We start from the raw sequence: 20,898 nt of genomic DNA on the forward strand, positions 1-20,898 counted from the left end.
TCGTGGCGGGAACAAAACAACAGGGGAAAGACCCGGCCGACCTGCCCAGGGCTCGAGGGCGAGCTTTATTTAAGAGAGAATGGGGAGTGAATCGAAAGGCTTCCGTTAACATTGGTTTTTATAAAAAAACCGATGTTAATGTTTTGAATATTAACATCGATTTTCTACAAAAACCAATGTTAAGTTACACAAACAACATTGGTTTTTTTAGGAGCCGATGTTAAGTTGTATGTTAACATTGGTTTTTGTGAAAAACCGATGTTGTTTATGTAATTTAACAATGGTTTTCATAAAAAACCGATGTTGTTTTTAGTTTTTTTTAAATAAACTTTCTATTTTTACAAAAAACCCAAAATTTAACCTGTAAAATTGAAATCAAACCACAGATCACAACATATATATCATTTGTATTCTACTTTCAAACAGTTTTTAGCAAAAAGCTATATTAAAGAATCAATTGATAACTATGAATAAATGATTTATTAATCAATAAAGAATATTCAATGTTCAAATGACATAGCAATTGGAAAAAATGTAAAACAAGGTAGTAAACTAATTAAGCTAGTAACCTAAAATGAAATAGTTCCCTAACATCCTAACTTTGATTTCTAACTTTGAGATAAAATTATGCCCACTGAATATGAAGCGCCTTCAATCTCTCTGGTTTCAATGGTCTAACATCATTAAAATACTGCATGATCAAATAAAACATAAGTTAATAATGTAATACCAATGACAAGAAAATAAACTTTGTTTGAAATAAACAATTACCGTTTCTCAATTATTCTTAAAAGTTCCTAAGATTATCGTGGACATCCAGTGTATGACGTAATAGCCACACTCAGTGCTTCCTTTTTGTCTATTACACTAAATACATAATGAAATTTGAATATTAATTAAACGTTAACTACAATTAGTGTACACACATATAAGAAGTATATATAAGTGGATGTTTTATTTAAATCATGTACCTTAACAACAATCCACCTAGCACCAGCCTTGGATTTAGGCAGTGGAGTATCATCAAGTCCTTTCAAAGCACTGTTGAATATAAGGAACATTAAAATATTGATGTTGTTCAGTTATGCTAATGCAAATGTATTGAAAACAACATTGACCTGTTAATTATTCCCTTAAGGTAGTTGTTTGGCCTGTTATGCAAGGAACAAAACTAGACAACAAGGTTTTCCTTAGGCAGAATGACGACCATTTTCCAATGGCCGCTGCAGTGGAGATGAATATGGATTATTGTAGTATTATACATTATTTAAATTTAGTTGTTTTGTTTGACTTACCCATTCAGGTAGGCTCCAAGGTAGACATCGTGTTTTGAACTCTGCATCCAACTCTTGATGTAACTTTCCGATTCAAACTGCGATTGCCCAGATCTCTGAATGGACTGTGGCTCGAGGAATCCATACACATCGAAATTCCCCGCTCGCATACTTCTCTCAATTAGATGCCTGTTGTTGTTAAGACAAAGTTAATTATGTATGAATTTAAAACAAAAACTTAGGTAATTAACAATAATCAAACATAGTGAAATAACATGATTTAATTACAGTGAACAAATCAATTGAAAAACAGAAGCATATAATCAGAGTAAAATACATGTTCTGATACACGCTTCACGAGATGTGTCTGCCAAGCAAGGAAGGTGTTCAGTGCCTGCCCCACTAGTTGAACCTCGTTAGTGGGTACAGGAACGGGAGCCTCTACATCTTTAACCTCCTCAACACCAACCTTTACCTGGCCATGCAACAAAGGGATGTTGTGAACAACTGTGGATCCCTCATAAAATCTTCCTAGGGCAACCAAGTGGGAAGGATTTTCTTTGATGTACAACCTGCATTTGTCTGAGTCACCCGTCTCTGGATCGGCCGGTGAGGGATCAACACAACTCCTCTTTGTGCTAACACGAGCAGCTGAGGGACCAACCTCAGGCTCTGGAGGCAGTGCAAGTTCTTGTGATTGCATCTGTGATTGAAGTTGGGACTGCATCTGGCTGAAGGATGCCATCAGCTGCCGAGTCACTTTTTCTGTGATCGACTCCTCCAACTGATCCCTGATTTGTTGAGTGAGCTACTCGACTTCTTTGGGAGGGATGGAGGAGGAACTGCGGGAGATTTCCACCTGCACATGTACCTCGCATACAAGAAAGAGAAACACTACTATGTAGGTTATCAAGGTAAAAGAATTAAAACAAAAATTAAATAAAGAATAAAAGAATAAAGAAAATTGCTTATAGATTAAGATATGTGAACAACGAAGTACGAAGGACAAAGTCCTCGGCAACGGTGTCAAAAACTTGTTAACTCGTTGGCAAGTAGTAAAGTTAAAATGGAAGTCCAAGTGTCGAGTCCACGGGGTCTTTGTTTGTACTGGAGTTGATGTATACCCAATTTGCAAACAAGAAATAAGGAATTGTAATAGAGATGAGAAGAAATAGAGAAAATTGAAATTAAAAAGACAAGAATAATAACAAAGAGTTAATGCAAAAGATAATTTCAGTATTTAAATAAGTTGGGGCCTAGCATGCCTAACTACCCTTGTGTAATATTAATGTTTTTCTCTATTATATGTTTTCTCAATTTCCACCCATATTTACTAAGACACTCAACCATGATCCCTCATGATGAAGAACATAATTTATCTATTCTCTCTCCCAAATCTCTTTGCAAAGATTGAATAGTAAATTGCATGAAGCATGGAGATGTATGCAAAGGAAAAACAAAGTCACTCTATCCCTAGCAATGAATTGTTTAGATGCTCTTTCCCACTTCTTTAGAAATTACCATTTCCCAATGTATAACCCTTAAAACTAATGCATGGATTATCAGACCATACAATAAAGAAGAAGAGCAGAAAAGAAACAATAGAAATAGAAATTGCATTTAATAGATAATAAGAGCAATTACATTACAAGGGTGTTGACTACTAGGCTCCCAACAGAAGGGGGTTTAGCCTCTCATAGCCATAAGAGGCTTTATACTTCAGGGGCTAATGTGGATGAAAGAAGGGGTTGGATGACTAGAAGAAAATAAGGGGGGAATGGCTAGAGAAAGAGGGTTTCCCCTAAGGAATAGGCTCAGGCTTTGGATATCTTCAATAGAGAGCTCTGAGACTTGGTATGTCATTTCCTTCTGCTTCCTCCTCCTTATATAGGCCCAATGTAGCTTACTTTTCACACTGACTTTCGCACTTAGTGTGAGCTTTCGCGTTAAGTGCACCTTTGGACTTCTTCATAGGCTTTCTTCGCGCAAAGCCTGGATTGGGCGCTAAGCGAACTATCTAATTCTTTCAACTTTTCTTCAAGGTTTTTTCTTCCAGTTTTTACATCAATTTTCCTCTAAAGGACTTGAAATCTTCTTCTTTTGACTTCTGCTTATCAAAAAATTATAAAAATGTTAATTTCTTCATTATTTCATTAAAAACAACAATAAAGTGAAAAAATTGCAATCATTATTAGACAAAATTGATTATCAATTTAACTTAAATTTCACAATTATCAATAATAAATATTAATAGTTAAATATATAAATAGATAAATAAGACTTATAATAATACGCAAAACATAATTAGCCTAAATAATAACAATTGATGAAAAGTCATATAAAAATGCCATTATTATTATTATTATTATTATTATTATTATTATTATTATTATTATTATTATTATTATTATTATATTTGATATAGATTATAGTTAGTAGAATTATATATTATTAAAAAAATTAGTATATAATCAGTGGTAACATATATCAGATTTATTATATTTTTATTGAAAGTAGTATATATATTATTAAATTGGTACATATTATTATATACTAACTAGTAATATATTATTTATATTTCTTATTATTAATTAGTGTATATTATTAATCATTATATATATATATATATATATATATATATATATATATATATATATATAACTAATTAAAAGCAATTTGGGGGCTAAAACCCTTAGCTGTCCTCGTGTATCCATCTTTGGTTATTGTGTATTTTTTTATCTCCCTCACCTATGACTAACATGTGTTTATGTTAATGTCAATATACCATTTTAAACTAAAAAACTTCATTTAATTTCAAAATAGATATATTTAATCATATGTATATCAAATAAGAAAATGCTTAAGCGTTGAGAAGATTTATCTGTAAAAAAAAAAAAACATTGTTACAACCAGTTTTGAAAATCTATTTTTTCGCGCGTCCAAAATATCTAATTTTATCCATTCAAATCTATTGCCATTAAATGCAATTGACTTAAATTTACTCACTTAAAATTTGACAGGGCTAAAAATGTAAACATTGTAGTCAAATTCGAGATTCTATCCTAACTCAAAAAGGAGTCATAGAATCGTAAAACGTAAAATAGTAACTCGACATGCAGATTCTACCGTACAAAGTTAAATATATTTTTATATTTGCATCTAACATAGTAAAACTATGATAAAAAAAATTGCGTATACCATACATCAAATACTTAAATAAGCTTAATTCCATAATCAAATTCATAACCATAAGTTGCATAACTGGATAAGTAAAGTAAGTCAATAACTAAACAAACTCCATACCAAATTCATAAAGAAGTAAATGACAAGGAAACATAACATAAGACATAACACCTAGACTAGACATCTACAAATTAAAGTGTTAAGTCTTGATGGTCCATTATCACAACTGGATACATCCTTGTCTATGATTTTGATGATTATAAAGATATAAATTGTTAATATACTAATGAGTATTATTAAGTGAAACAAAACTTATTACATATGAGTAAACATGATAATTATTTCCTATCCTATTAACGGTTTGTTAAGTGTACCAAATATCCAAGTAGTAAAAATTTGAAAGTTTGAGTGTCGATTTCCACAGGAATTTTGTTTTCTACTTGTATTGTATGATTTTCAATTTATAAGGGAAGAAATAGAGAGAGGTAGAAGATAAAGAGAACAGTAAATAATAACAGATAATTATAGAAAAGAAAATAATAGGAAGCAAAATAATCAAGTAGAGAATCCAATAAAATGAGAATGCTAGCACCTAGCATGCCTTGTTTGCCTAAGATGTATGATTTTTGGATTTTTCTTTATCAATTAGGTAAATTTATCCTACCCACATCTATTAGATTACTTGTCCCTGATGTCTCACGATGACAAGCCTATTTTACCTATCTATCTCCCAAATACCTTTGCAAAGATTCAACAGATAAAATACATGAAGCTTTAATTCTAGATGTGTGCTATGATGTATGGGTATAATGCAATCATTCTATATCTAGCAATAATTTTATTATGATATCTTTTTCCTTTTAGTTTTATTAGAAGTTATCCTCTATCGAGTGTCTAACCCCTAAAAGTGATGCATGCATACCTTCATTATATTCTTATTAAGAGTTACCCTCTGTCGAGCATCTAACCCCTAAAATAATGTAAAGACGAGTAATGCATGAAATTAAAATGGGAAAATACAATAGGATAGAAAACACCTGTTGCATTGATAAATATAGAGTACATCATACATCTCTTGGCTTTTTAGGCCTGTCAAGCCCTAACTAGGGGTTTAGTCTCTCATGGCCATGAGGGCCTTACACTGAAATAGGGGTATAAGAATTGGTAGAGGAGAAGGATGGAAGAAAAGAATAAGAGAATAATGAGAGAGAAGAGAGAATTTCCTAAGGAAGAGTTCTCAGGCTTTGGGTATGTATGAGAGTGCTTTGAGACTCGATGTGTCTTTTCCTTTGGCTTGACTCCCTTTTTATAATTGCTGAAGTGGACTTGGGCTTGCGTACTTGCACTTAGCACGCTCTGCTCGCTTAGCGCAGGTGCCTGTTTTCGTGTGTAGTGCGCTCTGCTCGCTTAACGCAAGTACCAGTTTTCGCGCTCAGCGCGCGCTGCGCGCTGAGCCCGTCTTGGGTTGGGCCTGATGCTAAAATCTTTATCTTTTTTCGTATTTTCTGCATCTTGTTGCTTGTAATCCCTCCAATTTTTATATCTACAAGCCGTGAACATAAAAACATCAATTCCTAATAATTAAGCATGGATAACTGCTAAATAATTATTTTTAAAGATATTTTAACTCTATTTTCATAAAAAAAAAAACAACTCTTATTTAGCAGTTATCATATCTTAAAACTCTTATTAGCTTATGTCCATTCACAGTGGAACTTATTTTATTAAGAGCACATAATATTCAGCGTCCAGCGTGATGTTATTAACTAGCATCCACTTTATTTTGAAAACTAGTGTTTATACGTTGTGTTCTTTTTACTCATGAATAATGAACTTACTCCCTTACATAAACTATTTTATATCAAGTATAAGTGATGTCCAACCATGTACTGGATTCATGTTAGCTACAAAGGGAAACTCAACTTTCGCAAATTCATGCTTGCCTCTTGATGCATAAAATATGTACTCGCACAAGGGCAAGCAAACCCTACACAATAGTACTGCAGACTTGAAAGTCCGAATATCGTACCCTAGAGAGTAATTGCATTCCTGAATAACTTAAATCGCATAAACTAAATAATTTGAGGGTTTTATCTTGACTTTAGGGGTTGTTTATCAATTACGTCAATGAAATAAAATTAAAGATAAATAACAGATTATGAGTTCGCATATTACCCTAATTCCTATTACAATCAAGAACACTTAGTTGTCAATTAATTTCCTATTACCTCTTAATTTAATTGTCAGCCTATGGTTGAACTCTGAAAATAATCTCCCCCTAAATTAGTCCTCAATTGATCATTTGGGATTTAATTTAGGGTTACGGATAAATTATAGAGATTTGTAAAAAGGAAAATCATATCACCAGTTTGGTCATGCATGTTTTATGAATCCTATCGTTCTACAAGTCAGTTAATTATGAGTAAATGGTCACTAATACACAATTAACTATTAATTAGAGTGGTCAATTCCAATACAAAAGAGAAAGTAATAGAACAACGCAATCAATTGAATAACATCGAAGAAGTTTATTGAAATAACGAACTAGAGTACATGGATACAATTACATCTTACTTCAAGCACTAAGGGTTTAGCCAACCATGATCACAATATATCCAAACGACATACAAAATTGCATTGAGGAAGAAAGAGATTGAAAATCCTTACAAATTAAGACCCCAATTGTTTAAAGTGCATCTCTCTCTTTCTCTCTCAAAAGCTATTGTTGTGCAAAAAAAGAATAAAAGCTAACCTAAAAATGCCACCCTTTTTTCTATTTATACCACTGAAATTAAAACTGCAGTGTGGAGGTTAGCACGGGTCGTGCTGAGTTAGCATGGGTCGTGCTAGGTCAGCATGGCCTTCTACGAGAATTTTTTATGCTGATAGAGAAGATTCTTGAGAAATTGGCAAGGGCCATGTTGAAATAGCATGGTTTGCAAGTCTTGCATGGGCCTACTCATTGAAAATGCTTATAATTCTCCATTTTTCCTCTCTTGGCTTTTTTTTATCACTTTATCTGCTTCTCTGCTCAACTAGTCACACTTAACATATACCCACAAGCTCAACTAACAAAACAAAGTAAAAAACAAGACAAAATGGGACGAAAATTAGGGTTCAAATACAGTCAAATAATGGTTTATCAACCACCCCACACTTGAGCATTATTTGCCCTCAAGCAATTATTCTAAATTAAAGACTGGCATGGCTTTCTATGAAATCAAGAACCCATTTATAGAGAAGCCCTCAAGTTATTATGAATAGAAGACATGTCCCACAGAATTCCATCGGGCTTTCAATGTTTACCAACATGTTCAGTTCCACAATGAGCAACATATCACTCATCTCACCGCTCTTAGTGTTTCACTGCACCTTAACCACTCATCACACATTTAGTTTTTTTATCAATCGACTTAACCTAAGCAAAATTCTAGCATGCATAATAGTGAGGCATCACAAGGTGTAATAGGGCTAAGGTGCAGTGAAAGGTGGTTATTAAAGAAACAGGATAAAGAAGGGCTCCAAGAAGCAACATGTACTCAGTGACACACTACCCAAGGGTGACAACTATTGTTTTCTATAGATAACACTTCCCACACTTCCCATAACTTATTCTTTTGGAAACCATGATTTTCCTTCTGTATACTTAACAAAACTTTTTATTATACTTCTTTCTCCTTTTTTTTAAGGCCTTTTTACTACCTTATTTTAATTGCTCTACCTAAACTAATATCTAGTTGTGTCCATGCCACACCCCCCCCCCCCTCCCCCGACCCATTTTTCAAGTCACCAAGTACCAAAGCATCAAACTTTCGACATAGTAAGGCAACAAATAATATATCATTTCAACTCAAAGGGAGCAATTAGGGGATTCATTTCAGCAAATAATTTGTGTCTAGGAACAAAGCCTACAAACTACCTCAATCAATTTAGTGCACATATGAAAATCACTCAAGGATATGTATCTCAAGATAAACCAAATGTGTAGCAACTCAAGTGGACCACTATTAAGTCAAAAGATATTTATGTCTTAAAGACGAATTATTACTCTTAATTATTTTGATTATATGTAAATAAATACAAATGGTAAAAGTTGTGTTTGATGTGCTATTAGATCATGGTTTGTATTTCTACATCTAAGTTTTCAAACGATACATCTATATAAGACGATCTAGCATAATATTAAGTAGTACATTTAATACTCTGTGTCTGAGATTCTCTCTTGTAGAAAATATTTTCCTAGAATCTGTGAAAGCCCTATGAAGGATAAATGAAGTCCATAGTTTGGAAGTGCTAATCTTTATCAAAAGCCACAGACTTGCTATGATGAAAGAAGTAACTTTCCTACTATCAGCATGGACTTTTCATGTAGAAGGGAGGTGATTAAATGTTCCAATGGTCTCAAGACTTCAGATGAAGAACAAAATGAAGAATCCACCCATTGAGAGACAACGAATACTTTAATATGAAAGCTATAAATAGAAGAAGCTTTGAAGAAACAAGATATGAATCAACTTGCACAAAACATTTTTTTTATTATTTCTTGTAAAGCTTTCTGTTAATCTTCGTATAGACACTAAGCTCTCAAAACACCTTGTAAACCTTGGGAGAAAATACTAAAGTATTGAGAGATATATCTGTCTGTAAGACAATTTCATATTAGCCATTGTGCAAACTTCCAACAAATCTTGTTGATTTGTTTACAACCAATAGTGGCCTGGTAGGACAAGGAATACTGGGTTAAGTCAAGTTTGGGATAAAGCTTGCATTTGTAAGAGCCAAAAGTGGCAGTGGAACATGGTGGGTTGTCAAGAACTGAACATAGCCTCGGGGTAGAGATAAACCAATACAACCTCTCGTGTTATTATTTATTATTTTTCTTTGTGTGGACTGAGAAAGGATTCAAATTTTTCTTTAGTTCTTATATTTGTTAAGAAAACTTTCTTTCATCGTTTGATAGAGCTTTTCTAAAAAAAATCTCTTATTTATTTTCAGTAAAATCTACATCAAACGATAAATGTGTTTTTGATCAAACTAAGATTAAAATTTCTAAAAAACACATTCAACTTCCCCGTAAAAATTAACAAAAAGCCAATGTGGAGTTAAAAACATAAAATCACATAGAAGTCATCAACATGAGTGTTACAAAAACATCAAATTGTGGGTGAAATGACATCATAAATGTCCACTATACTACAACAACTCAAATGCAATGTCCCAAGGCATAAATATAATGGACAAAACGAAAAATAAAAAACAAAAGCAAAAGTACATTGAAATGGAAAAGAAAAACAAGAAAAGAGAAGAAAATGAAAATAGAAAAGAAAAAGTTATGATTATCTTGGGAGAAACAAATGTTAAACAACAAAAACAAACAATTTTATAATTATCCAATTTGAATTCTGGATGAACAAATCCAAAAACAATGTCTTCCAAAACATGTTCTTATTGTCTTCCCAAACGACAATTTTGGATAGTTTTTTTTTTTTATTTCAACCATCATTCTGAAGAAATGATCCTGGAAGCGCTAATGTAGTCTTAAGGAATGGTCATTTTAGAACATAATTTGAGTTCCAAAATAGGCTTTCCGGATAACATAAAATATGTTTTCGGAATATGTGTTCCAGAAAATGCTATAAACATTTTGGATTGCATGTTCCAGAACAAATATAGTATTTCCGAAACAAGAATTCTGAAAGCTTTTTTTTACTATTGTGAAACACCTATTCCGGAACATAAATTGTGGTATGGAATGACTATTCCGTAGCAGAAACAAAAGCTTTTCAGAATAGCTGTTTTGAATATGGTTGTCACTATTTCTCTTTCGGAAAGGGTTGTCCATAAAAGAAAAGCTTAATAAAAAATGGGAGAAAATGCACCTTTACAAGTATGTGCGTCGACTCAACCTCACTGGAGTTGTGTTGTTGGAAGAAATCAATGGTAGAGTTGACACAAATGGAGACAAAGAGGAAGAAACAAAAGTTTGAGATGATTATGCTTGGACACAAAAGGAGATGAAGAGGAAGACCTAACGACAAAGAAAACACAAATGGAGTATGAGAATGGGTGAGACTCCCTCGTGGAGTAGCATGCTGAGGAAGATGAAAGGTATAATATGAAAATGGTAGTTTGTGATATTTAAAAATTGGGAGGTGTAGGATTCAAATAGGAGAATGCACGATTCAAATGCCTCAACTTCATCATGCCCAAAATGCAAGTGAAGAATGTAAAAAATATGTAGGTAAATGACCAAAAGAAGTAATGCAAGTAGCATTAGGTTAATGTGTGTATTCAATGGTGACTTAAATGATACCTAGAGTAAGTAGGCCTGTTAAAAACTAGGTTTAACAATATTTTTTATAGACCACGAGTACTTTTCAATGGAAGCAATTTTGCTTTAATAAGGTAAACTGCTATGAACAAAAAAATTTACCCTCTAAGTATTTAAAATAATTATATACTTAAGACTTAAATTTGAGACAACGGGTTAAAAGTCGAAAAAATCTCATATCAATTGATCCATGCATTTCATAGTTTAAGTTTAGGGCTTTTATTGCACAGCGTTAGTATGCAGTATGCTTTTGGAGAAGAGATTGAAATGAAGCTATTGTTTTCGGTGGCTGATTTGATTCATTATGTTTAGTCTTACCAATAGAACAAAATACTCATACAAGAATTTTATGTCTCTGCAATTCATATTGCAAGGTCAAGGGAGACATGCACATTAGGGATAACATGAAGTAAACCTGAATCCAATTATATTTTTGGCATCAATTGATAAAAAAAAAAAAACAACCAGAGTCGAGCAAATATAACACTTTCAATCACATTGATGATGTCCACTCAAAATCCCCATTACAGCTTCCATTATGAAGCAGCTTTGGCTCTCTAAAACTTTAAAGCAAAAAGGTGTTTGGGGGAAGGGGGAATTATGATCTCACATACAAGGGGAAAAAAACCCTTCAAGATAACTGCACTCGCAATCTTTCTCTACATCAAGGGAAAAAACAGACAAATTGGGTAACAATCAACTAATAAAACTCTATGGGCTATAATAAAAATTGCTGAAGGAAGCTTATTGTTTACTGAATTACAAAGTACTCAAGCCTCCATTACCACATAAAGATAGAGACTGAATTCCTCAACAGCCACCTTATACTTCTCAATTCATTTTAGAAAATTGAAAACCTCAAGGTATTACTTGCCGCAAACAAGTTGTACTCCTCAATGACAGTAGCCTCTTTTTTATTGCATTCATGATCATCGTCAACTTGATCTACTGAACTCTTTAAGTTAAAATCTCCAACATTGTCGCCATTTGAAGATGCAGTTGCCGATTTATGACCAGTTGAAAGGTCTACAGGGCCACCAAAATGAAACAGGGAAAAACCACTGTCTTTTGACTTTGCAGAATTACCATGTCCAACTTCCCCATTCAATGCTGCTTTTTGCGAATTAGCTCCGGTTAGAGAAACCTTTTCTACTGAAGATCTATTAAGATGCTCTGGCAGCATAGATGTTGGCTTGGACATTAGAGTCGATTCCTCTGTATTTAAGCCTTTAGCTCTGGCGATTGGCTGATAAACTGGAAATGCAACTGGGTTAAATAGGGGTGTTGGTTGCTGTAAGCCACCATACTGCAAGCAGAAGCGTGGATCCTCGTTTAAGCTATATCCAAAAGGGCCAGCATATAAGTAGGGGTTTGTGTGTGGGAAAGGCATCAACCCATTTGTGGGAGCAGCTGGCAATGAAACTGGATTTTGATGGTAATAACCCATTGCTGAAGAAGTCCGAAACACTGGAAATTGAATATTTTGGTTTGGCACTGGAGGAAGCATGCTTTGAGGTTGAGAACACATACTAATGGAGGAAAAACCATTATCAAACTTATGTGCAATTTTCACCACAGGATTCCCGGATACATCCCCTCTTGCCACATCCAAGGATGGACCAAATGGTGACCTGCTAGTCAAACCTTCATCATTTGCATTATGGATTTTCTTCATCTCAGCTCCATGAGAGCCAGATAATCCATTGTCAATGCAGGTTGAACTATCTCTCACTTCAGATTGTTGACTAGTATCTTCTGAATCCGATGTTGAGGATTCTGTATTTTCACGGTTTGAAGAGGTTGTATTATTATCACCCTCACTTAGGCATGATGAGCAGTTATCAGAACTAGAAGTGTTACCTTGATTGGGATCAGAAGAATTATTCAATGCAGAGCCACCCATCACACACATTCCAGCCTCAGATGCAATTTCTGTGGAGCTGCAAGATCCTCCAACTTCTGCATCAAGATCATTCTGACAGCCTTCACCCATTCCGCTTCTTTTCAAATTACTATCACCCTCATCAATTTCACCTGAACCGCCAACTTCATCAACAGAAAACCTTACTGTATTGAACTGAAATCCATGACCTGTGGACCCCAATGTCACATCAGAGTCTAAATTACTACGAGCATACTTGTGTGACTCCATAGGCTCCCAAACTTTCTTTGATTGAGGCAAATCCCTGCTGGAATAGTTCCCTGAGATGACTCTGCCTTTGGTTCTTCCATTACTCTCATGCATGAAGTCTACATGATTATACTTGCTACCACGATAAAATTGCTTAGATGTATCTACTGTGGATTCAGACTTACTAGCAGGTTTTGTCTCCCAACTAACTCTATTGGTTCTATTATTCGGGCTACAATTGCATGAATGGAAATCATATCTGTCGTTCATCCAGCTGTTGGAACCATAAAACCTCTCGCTGCACTTATGACCAATGTTTCGACTATTGGATTTTGCAACATTTATTCGAGATTGCCTGTTCAACCCATTGATTCCCCTGGAAGACACCCCAAAATTATCTGAATGGTGTATTGGCTCTGATCTTCCAACAGCCACACCATTTTCTGAAGCAACTGCATTATGGTGTCTGTCAGACCATTTTGTAGGCGCATCCAGTCGAAAGTCTTTCCTGAATCTAAGTCTTTGACAATAAAATTTTGATTGCTCAACTGTAGAAGTACCATTCATGTCTTGAGCATTTGCAATGTCTCCATCCCAGTCATCATAAGTGTGGTGATGCGCATTTGCAATGACTCCCTCACAGTCATCGTAAGAGCAGTCTTGTGTTCTCAAATTACTACCCTCTCCAGTGAAGTCTTCATCTTGTATTTTAGGATAATCACCCTCTGTTACAATGACTGAACTCCTACCTCTAATAGAATTATTTTTCTCTACATCAGCAGCAGGAGACAATTCTTCCTTTGAGATTTCAGGAGATCCAGGAACATCCATTGATTCAGAACACTTTCTTTCTGTATCTTTCTCCTTTCCTTTTAGTCTTTCCTTTCTCCTAAGTTTTTTCTCCCTTTCTTTTGTCCTTTTCCTCTCCTTCCGTTCTTCTTCTTCACGTTTTTCCTTTTCTTCTTCTTCAAGAAGTTTCATCTGTAAAAATATATGTTTAGGATTTTGGAAGTAAAATCTCAAAATAAAAGTGGAGAGTTCAGTTTTTGTTCATTTTATTCCAAAAGTCTGTTCCCAATAAAAGCATAATAAAGACCTGCTTTTCTAATGTAATGATTTCTTTGCATGCTACATGAACTCGTTCTTCCAGTAGTTTCAGTGCAAGACAAACAAATATGCTGTGCGCATTTTGGCGTGCTGTTCCTTCTCTGAAAGCCTTTTCAACCTAAAAGGATAAGAGATGGTTAGCAGTTTAAAAAGACAGAGAAAGACACACACACACACACACACGTGCGACAACCAAGGCCAACGCAAATTGCAAAATAATCCCAACACCATAGAGCTACTTGTTTCAGGTAAACTGCCAAATTTCAAGTGGACATCACAGATTTTGAACCCAAGATCCCACAAATTATGATTAACACTAGCACATATCTTTCATTTCCATTAATTAATCTAATCATTTATATCAAATCAAAGGCAAATTCATTTTCTACATTTAGAGTTGGGATGTAACCAAATTATGTCAATGAAATTTATGCTGGTTGTACTAAAGTTGCTTCATCTGTATCCCAATCCAAACACAATTTCCATGTTAGCATTAGTGAAACAATACTAATTCAATGCACATGTCTTCTTAACACCAGAGCTAAATCAATGGGACTACTGTATTCCCTATTTCACAGCTCTTCACTTGTTTCAGGAGTCATAGAAGAAAACCTCAGGAACATTGAAATTAAGAAAAACTCAAATTTGCCATCATTATATATGTTTACTGAGGCAAAATTCCTGACCATAAAATAAGAAAAGAAAATATAGTATAGTATGTGGAATGCACTCAACTTTTTCCACATTATGAAGGCAAAATAATAAGAGTTCAATAGTATGTTAAACACACTTAATACCATTCTAAAGTCAAACTGATCATTATTACCTTGCCAATATAACATTTCATTCATCTGTTATATTGATTTCCATCCCCCCCCCCCCCCCCCACTGCACCAGTCATACTATTATGTAAACTGAAAACTACCATATTATCCTTAAATAATTATTGATGAAAAATATCAAAATTCAAAAGACAAGATAAATATATCCGTGGCAGGAGAAATCAAGACAGATGATTAAGCAATAACAACAAAGCAAAGCATGCCTGTTCTTTAAATATAACGGTAGCAGCATCTAGAAGAAATTCTCGAGCAAGTTCAGGACTCTTTGCATGCTTTTGAGGACGGGAGCATTCTCCATCAAGCTCATTTCCCTCTTCATCCATCAAATCATCATCCTAGAAGAATATATTGCATAATTAACAAATGAAACTTAGACAAAAATCCTCATAAATGATTTTAAAATGAGTTTCCCTAGTAAAACTTGAATTACCTCTTCTTCTTCTGCCTCTTCAGCATGCTCAAAGAATCTTCTGATACTTTCCCCTTTTGTAATTGTAACATAACCATCCCCTACAATTAGCCTGCAATGTACACATCGTTGACCTTTTAATGCATGAGCTTTAACAGAAAGTTCAGTACAGCGTCCGTCTAGCTTCCAAGCTCGGAGGGTGATGAAGCATGCACTCAAACCACCAAGATCTAGGCCACTGACTTGTACACATCCATTCATTCCAACATTTTCAAATTCCAAAATGTCAGATTTTCCTTCAGTTGTTCCCACAGCCCACTCAAAGTGATCATACAATCCCACAGTATCCGCAAACGTTTGGCGCCAATCAGCTTGAATCGAGTCATCGGATACCTAACAAGAGCAAATGTATTGAGTTTAGTCCTCATAGGTAGCTTGAAAATTACCATTTTTATAAGAATACGGGTATAACTCACTCGTTGAAATCCCAAATATAACAGAATTCACAGCATAGAAATATGGAAGTCACACCTCATACTGAAAGGCAGTATCAGCAACACAAAACCAGCTGGTGCAACAAGGTTCTCTTCTCATGCGCTTCAGTTCTTTTAGTTCCTTGAATTCTCGAATAACATTTCTTCTACAATCTCTACAAAATCTCTTGCTATCAAACCTGGTAGATAGAGGGTAACCTTTTAGTAAAATCTAAAACATAATTTGCCACACACACACACACACAGCCTTGAAGCATGGCATAATATCCAGTTTCATGTGGGGCAAAATAAACTCATTCCAAAAATTAAGTGAGCATTGCTAATATGTATTTTAATTAGCATGAGAACAAAGTGTGGCAAAAGAATTCACTCAACAATCAAAGTAATTTATTTCTCCAAGCCTCATAGCATGAAGACTGCCGTGACAAGAGGAGGTGCCAAGTTCTCAAAGGAAGTATTAATACTCTGATGGAATTATACTGTAGGTGGAGGTTGAAGAATGGTTCACTCATTCTTGTGCAGAAAATCAACTTATTTATGAGGAATGACAACAGAAAGGTGTGAACTCTAAACTGATCGGTCATAGAAACTCTAATATTATGTTGAAAATTTAGATAGAGTACGTAAGAATTTAGGAAGAGAAAGATAGACAAAGAGAGACAATGCAGAAAGGGGCTGTAAGATGACACACTGAAAAATGCCCCGGCCCATACCAATTTATACTAAAATACTAGAGGAATATTACGAGCATATTTTGTCTTTCAAGCTCCAATCAATTCTACAAAATTAATCCCCAATTAACCCCCCTTAATTTTAAGGTCAAGGTTGCCCTACATAATTGACTAGAGTTTAGTTAATGGTTTTCTATACTTGAAACAGTCTTTAACAAAGTCACATTTCTTATCCAATTACTCATTTATAAAGTCCAGAAAATCCCTAATATCCAATTCACCATATCTTCCATTATATCATGAATGAAGGGTTTCCTCTAAACAATCTATAAATCATTCTGCATTGCCAGTCTTGATGTCAAACTCATAATTCTAACTTGCACTATAACCATTGTAATGGCTTCATTTTGCTATTATCTAAACTACCCTAATCAAGATTCAGGACAAAACCTTCAAAAGAAGACAGGCTCTGGAAAGGAATGAATACTGATCCAGCCACTGGCTGTCTCCTTGATTGGTGAGCTCGAGGACCAAATGAAAGTAGACAGAATATATGCATACTCGGTAGAGAAGAACTGAAGACCTTGCATCACTGACCAACATATAAGAAGCAGCTCTACTCATACAGTCTACCCTTAACAATATTCTAAGGGTTCTCTTAAAAACTTAAAAGTCCAAGAAATCAAACAAATATGTTCCATTCATCTGCCTGATTATGTAACTGACAAGCTTTTCCATTAATGGAGCACTATATACTCTTCATTTACTGCATTCAGTCTATGCTGCTAGTCCAATATGAACTCCATGTGTAGGATAGAGTTACACCATTCAACTTTTAAACATACAGCCAATAACTCAGTCGTCCTATAATCTGGCAGATAGCTAATCCATTACAAATCACTTGCATACCAATGGTAAGAATATGAAAAAGCAAAAATCTTTTATTTTTCCTCTTTTCTTCCCCAAATTTTTAGGGGAACAAAATATTTGATGCTGGTGAAGATGCGATATTCAGGATATTTATGCCCTTCTGATGCATGTCTCAGATTCTCATCCCTTGTATATCACTTTCAATTGTATTACTGCTTCTAGTACAAGAATTTATATTATTAATCCACTGGTAACAAGTTATCACTTATCTAAGTCTAACACAGTCTGAGGAGTGTAGATAAACACCTGTACATGAGTCTCTCAATAAAATCTTCTTCCTTCATCCTTAGAAGAGATTGCCTTGTCTCGTCTCCCAGTGCCGACCAAAAATCCACCAGCGTATCACATGAAAGTCTGGCAGTGTGCAAGGCACAGGTTTCCCTTGTCCCATGCCCTCTACCATAACTCACAATTCCTTGGCTTATCCAACCACGGCCTCCCCCACCACAGGCATCAGGATAAAGCAATTCTCTTTCCCGCTCCCTTGCACGTGCTCCATCAAATACCTGATATGAGGAAAAAAGTTAAGCTACCAAACAGAGAAAAGGACTGCATGAGAACCCAATACAAACGAACTGCACTTACAATTTGCAGTCCTTTCAGAGACTTTGAATACAAGTAGCAGTCCAAAAGTGTCAATGAACCCTCGCGCGTTGTGGTCAAACCACCCCAAGGATGGACAGTTGGATCTTGCATTTCATCCTGGACCATATTACATATGGATGATCCACCATTATTTTGATTTTTCAAACTTCCAGGTTTGCTGCAAGGAAAGTGAACACCCGCTCCCTCTTGCTGCAAAGATTTCCCATACGTAACAATCTGCAAAAAGCCTTCAAGAAGTAACCCATTGCACCTGGAGCAGTACATATTTTTTCGTGCATGCTCAAAAAGGGTTTGCTTGTCTATTCTCAAGAGCTCCTGCCGAGCTTGCGGTGACAGCTCACACCAAAACTACACCACAAGCAAGCAAGAAACTCAATAAAAAAACACATTCAGCTCATTACAAATTGCGATTTTATCTCAAAAACATTAAAAAAAAAAAAAAACTGATAACATGCACAACCAGTGTTGTTAAATAGCAGCCATGGCGGAATGGCGTGGCGGATTTTTTTCCAACCACCATAGGCAATTTGTGAAGGGAGGCCCACCATGGCAGCACCATAGGGCACAATGGCGTGTTTATATGGTGAAATTTTGGGCTTCTGCCACCTGCCATTTATAACACTGTGCATAACACATCCTCAACCCAAAATTCCCTTTCTGTAACTTAAGTCTTGTTTGGATAAATAAAGTTTTTCATAAGCACCTATAGGAGAAAAAAATGTAAGATAAAATGAATTGAGCTCCTCCCATATGCTAAACTCAACTTATGCACTCACGTTTACAGCAGCTCTCTCATTTAACTTCTCCAAAAACTAAAGTACATAAATTGATTTTAGCTTATGGGAGAAACTCAATTTATTTTACCTTCTTTTTTTTTCTTCTCCTATAAGTGTTTATGAAAAAGTTTATCTAAACAAGAATATCCAATTCTAGTGGATGCTCCTTCCTCTTCTCCCCCCGCCCCTTTATTCCACAATTTCGCTAGTAGTTGCTCACACTCATTGACAAGCCATTATTTCCTCAGCCAAAAAAGCATAAGGAATCTCAACCTCGAGCAAGCCAATGCTTGTTTGAAAAGTGGCACGTATCAGAATATTACTCAACTAAAAATATCTGAGATTCACATGTAACATCACTTTTATTCTATACACCTCCTCCACCAAGCACAATGATGTGAATAATAAACAATCAAGCCGAATTTCCATTCGTCAAACACAAACACCCGAATAAAAAAAAGAAAAGAAAAACAATTGCATCTAACAGTGATAACACATCATATCCCCAAACCAAAATATTAAATTCAATAACCGAATTGCTTCAAGATCCAATACACGTCACAACCAATACAAAAAACAGTGATCCAGCGCCATCTCAATTAACAAAACAAACAAACAAAAATCCCGGAACAAATTAAAAAGCGAATATTAGAATATAAAAATAAATTAAAACAAAATTAGATCGAGCGAGTACCTTGTGGAGCTGATTGTATCCAACATCGTCACGATTCTTCGACCAGAATCCATTGCCACTACCGAATTGATGATTCCCGTGCGGTAACGCAGGCATTTTTCGCGTTCAGAGTCTGCGAGATTCATACAGCAACAACAACGACGATGACGACGACGCTCCCATTCCCCGCCGCGAGGATCCAAATTGATTGGTTGAATTTTAATTATCTCAATCGGAATCTGTGATAATTGGCAGATCGAAGGAGAGGGATATTAGAGAGAGAAAAAGAGTGCTATGGTGATGGTGATGAGATTTGGTGTTATGTGAGACCTCGTGTTTGTGTTGTCATGTGTGAATGTGGTGTGTAGGTGTGTGTTGATATATATATATATATATATATATATATATATATATATATATATATATATATATATAATTTTTTTGTAGGGAGGAGAGAGAACAAAACACACTTGGAGGAGGATGAGAAAAACGGTAATGGTAATGAAACTGGTGTGATAACTAAACTGTAGCTCTCGCCTTTACACCGTTAAAAAAAGTTAACCAAAGTCTCTTTTTTCTTTTCTTTTTTTCACTTCTCATACGTAAAAGAAATTCAAATGTGCATTATTCATGTAAATTTATTTTTTAATTCTCCATTATAAAATATTGTTATTTTATCGAAATAATTTTTTATTTTTCTAACACTGAACTGAGAATTAATGAATTATTATTGTATTTTTCTATGGAACCACTAGGATCAGGTTCGTGGTGAGAGTTTAGGTAATTTGCACAATATGCTAGATTTAAACTTTATTGTCGTCACCGAGTACTAAAATATTACTATTTGCGCAAAAAGCATATAATAAATATTTGATTATTTAGAAGGTTGCCTGCAAATTAAAAAATAAATTTTTAACATCGGTTGTTAAAAGATTTTTAATATTGGTTATTAACTGATGTTGAAATTATCAACATTAAAAATATCAACGTTAACATCGGTTTTTTTTTTAATCGACGTTAAAAAATTGATATTGTCAGTAAACAACAACATTGGTTTTTTTTAAATTCGATGCTATTTTTGTGCAACAACATCAATTTTTCTAAAAATCGATATTATGTTTTGGATTTTTTTAAATATCGAGTCTGTTTTTTTAATTACTAATTGTAATTATACATAGCACAACTTATCATTCGAAGTTGTAAAAAATCAAAAATATAAACATAGGTCATCTTTGAAAAGAAGTAAATGAAAACTAAATGTAATAAATTTAAAATATGCAATATATTTTATATAATAAACTATATATTCAAAATACGATAAGTTGACAAAAAGATTCCTAACAGAAACATTTCAAGCATCATTTCCCACAAAAGATACCACCAAGAGTTATAAACAAAAATATGCAAATATTAGTATAGTATAATGTACTTAAATTACAAACAAATCTAAAATAAAACAAAGTTAGATGTT

At 34.5% G+C, this 20,898-nt stretch overlaps 1 protein-coding gene across 1 annotated transcript; it reads right to left on the reverse strand.

Annotated features, from left to right (window-relative positions):
- Positions 1–11,258: 11,258 nt before the first annotated feature.
- LOC100776127 (uncharacterized) lies at positions 11,259–19,800 on the reverse strand. The gene is made up of 8 exons (XM_014762082.3): positions 19,449–19,800; positions 17,958–18,326; positions 17,619–17,878; positions 15,809–15,950; positions 15,299–15,670; positions 15,072–15,203; positions 14,016–14,144; positions 11,259–13,900 (listed from the first exon to the last, which is right to left on the reverse strand). Exons 1-8 carry the CDS (start codon positions 19,542–19,544, stop codon positions 11,630–11,632), a joined length of 3,771 nt encoding a protein of 1,256 aa, XP_014617568.1. The 5' UTR covers positions 19,545–19,800; the 3' UTR covers positions 11,259–11,629.
- Between the last annotated feature and the right edge of the window lie 1,098 nt (positions 19,801–20,898).

This window comes from Glycine max, chromosome 9, assembly GCF_000004515.6.
Source record: "Glycine max cultivar Williams 82 chromosome 9, Glycine_max_v4.0, whole genome shotgun sequence".
Classification (NCBI taxonomy): domain Eukaryota; kingdom Viridiplantae; phylum Streptophyta; class Magnoliopsida; order Fabales; family Fabaceae; genus Glycine; species Glycine max.

What these genes read in the sequence shown, in the direction of transcription:
- LOC100776127 (XM_014762082.3), bottom strand. Translation starts at nt 19,544, where the DNA reads ATGCCTGCGTTACCGCACGGGAATCATCAATTCGGTAGTGGCAATGGA. An exon ending in ATTGAGAGACTCATGTACAG is followed by an intron (nt 15,951 to 17,618) that starts GTGTTTATCTAC and finishes TCTATCTACCAG; the next exon opens with GTTTGATAGCAAGAGATTTT. An exon ending in AAGAGGCAGAAGAAGAAGAG is followed by an intron (nt 15,204 to 15,298) that starts GTAATTCAAGTT and finishes ATATTCTTCTAG; the next exon opens with GATGATGATTTGATGGATGA.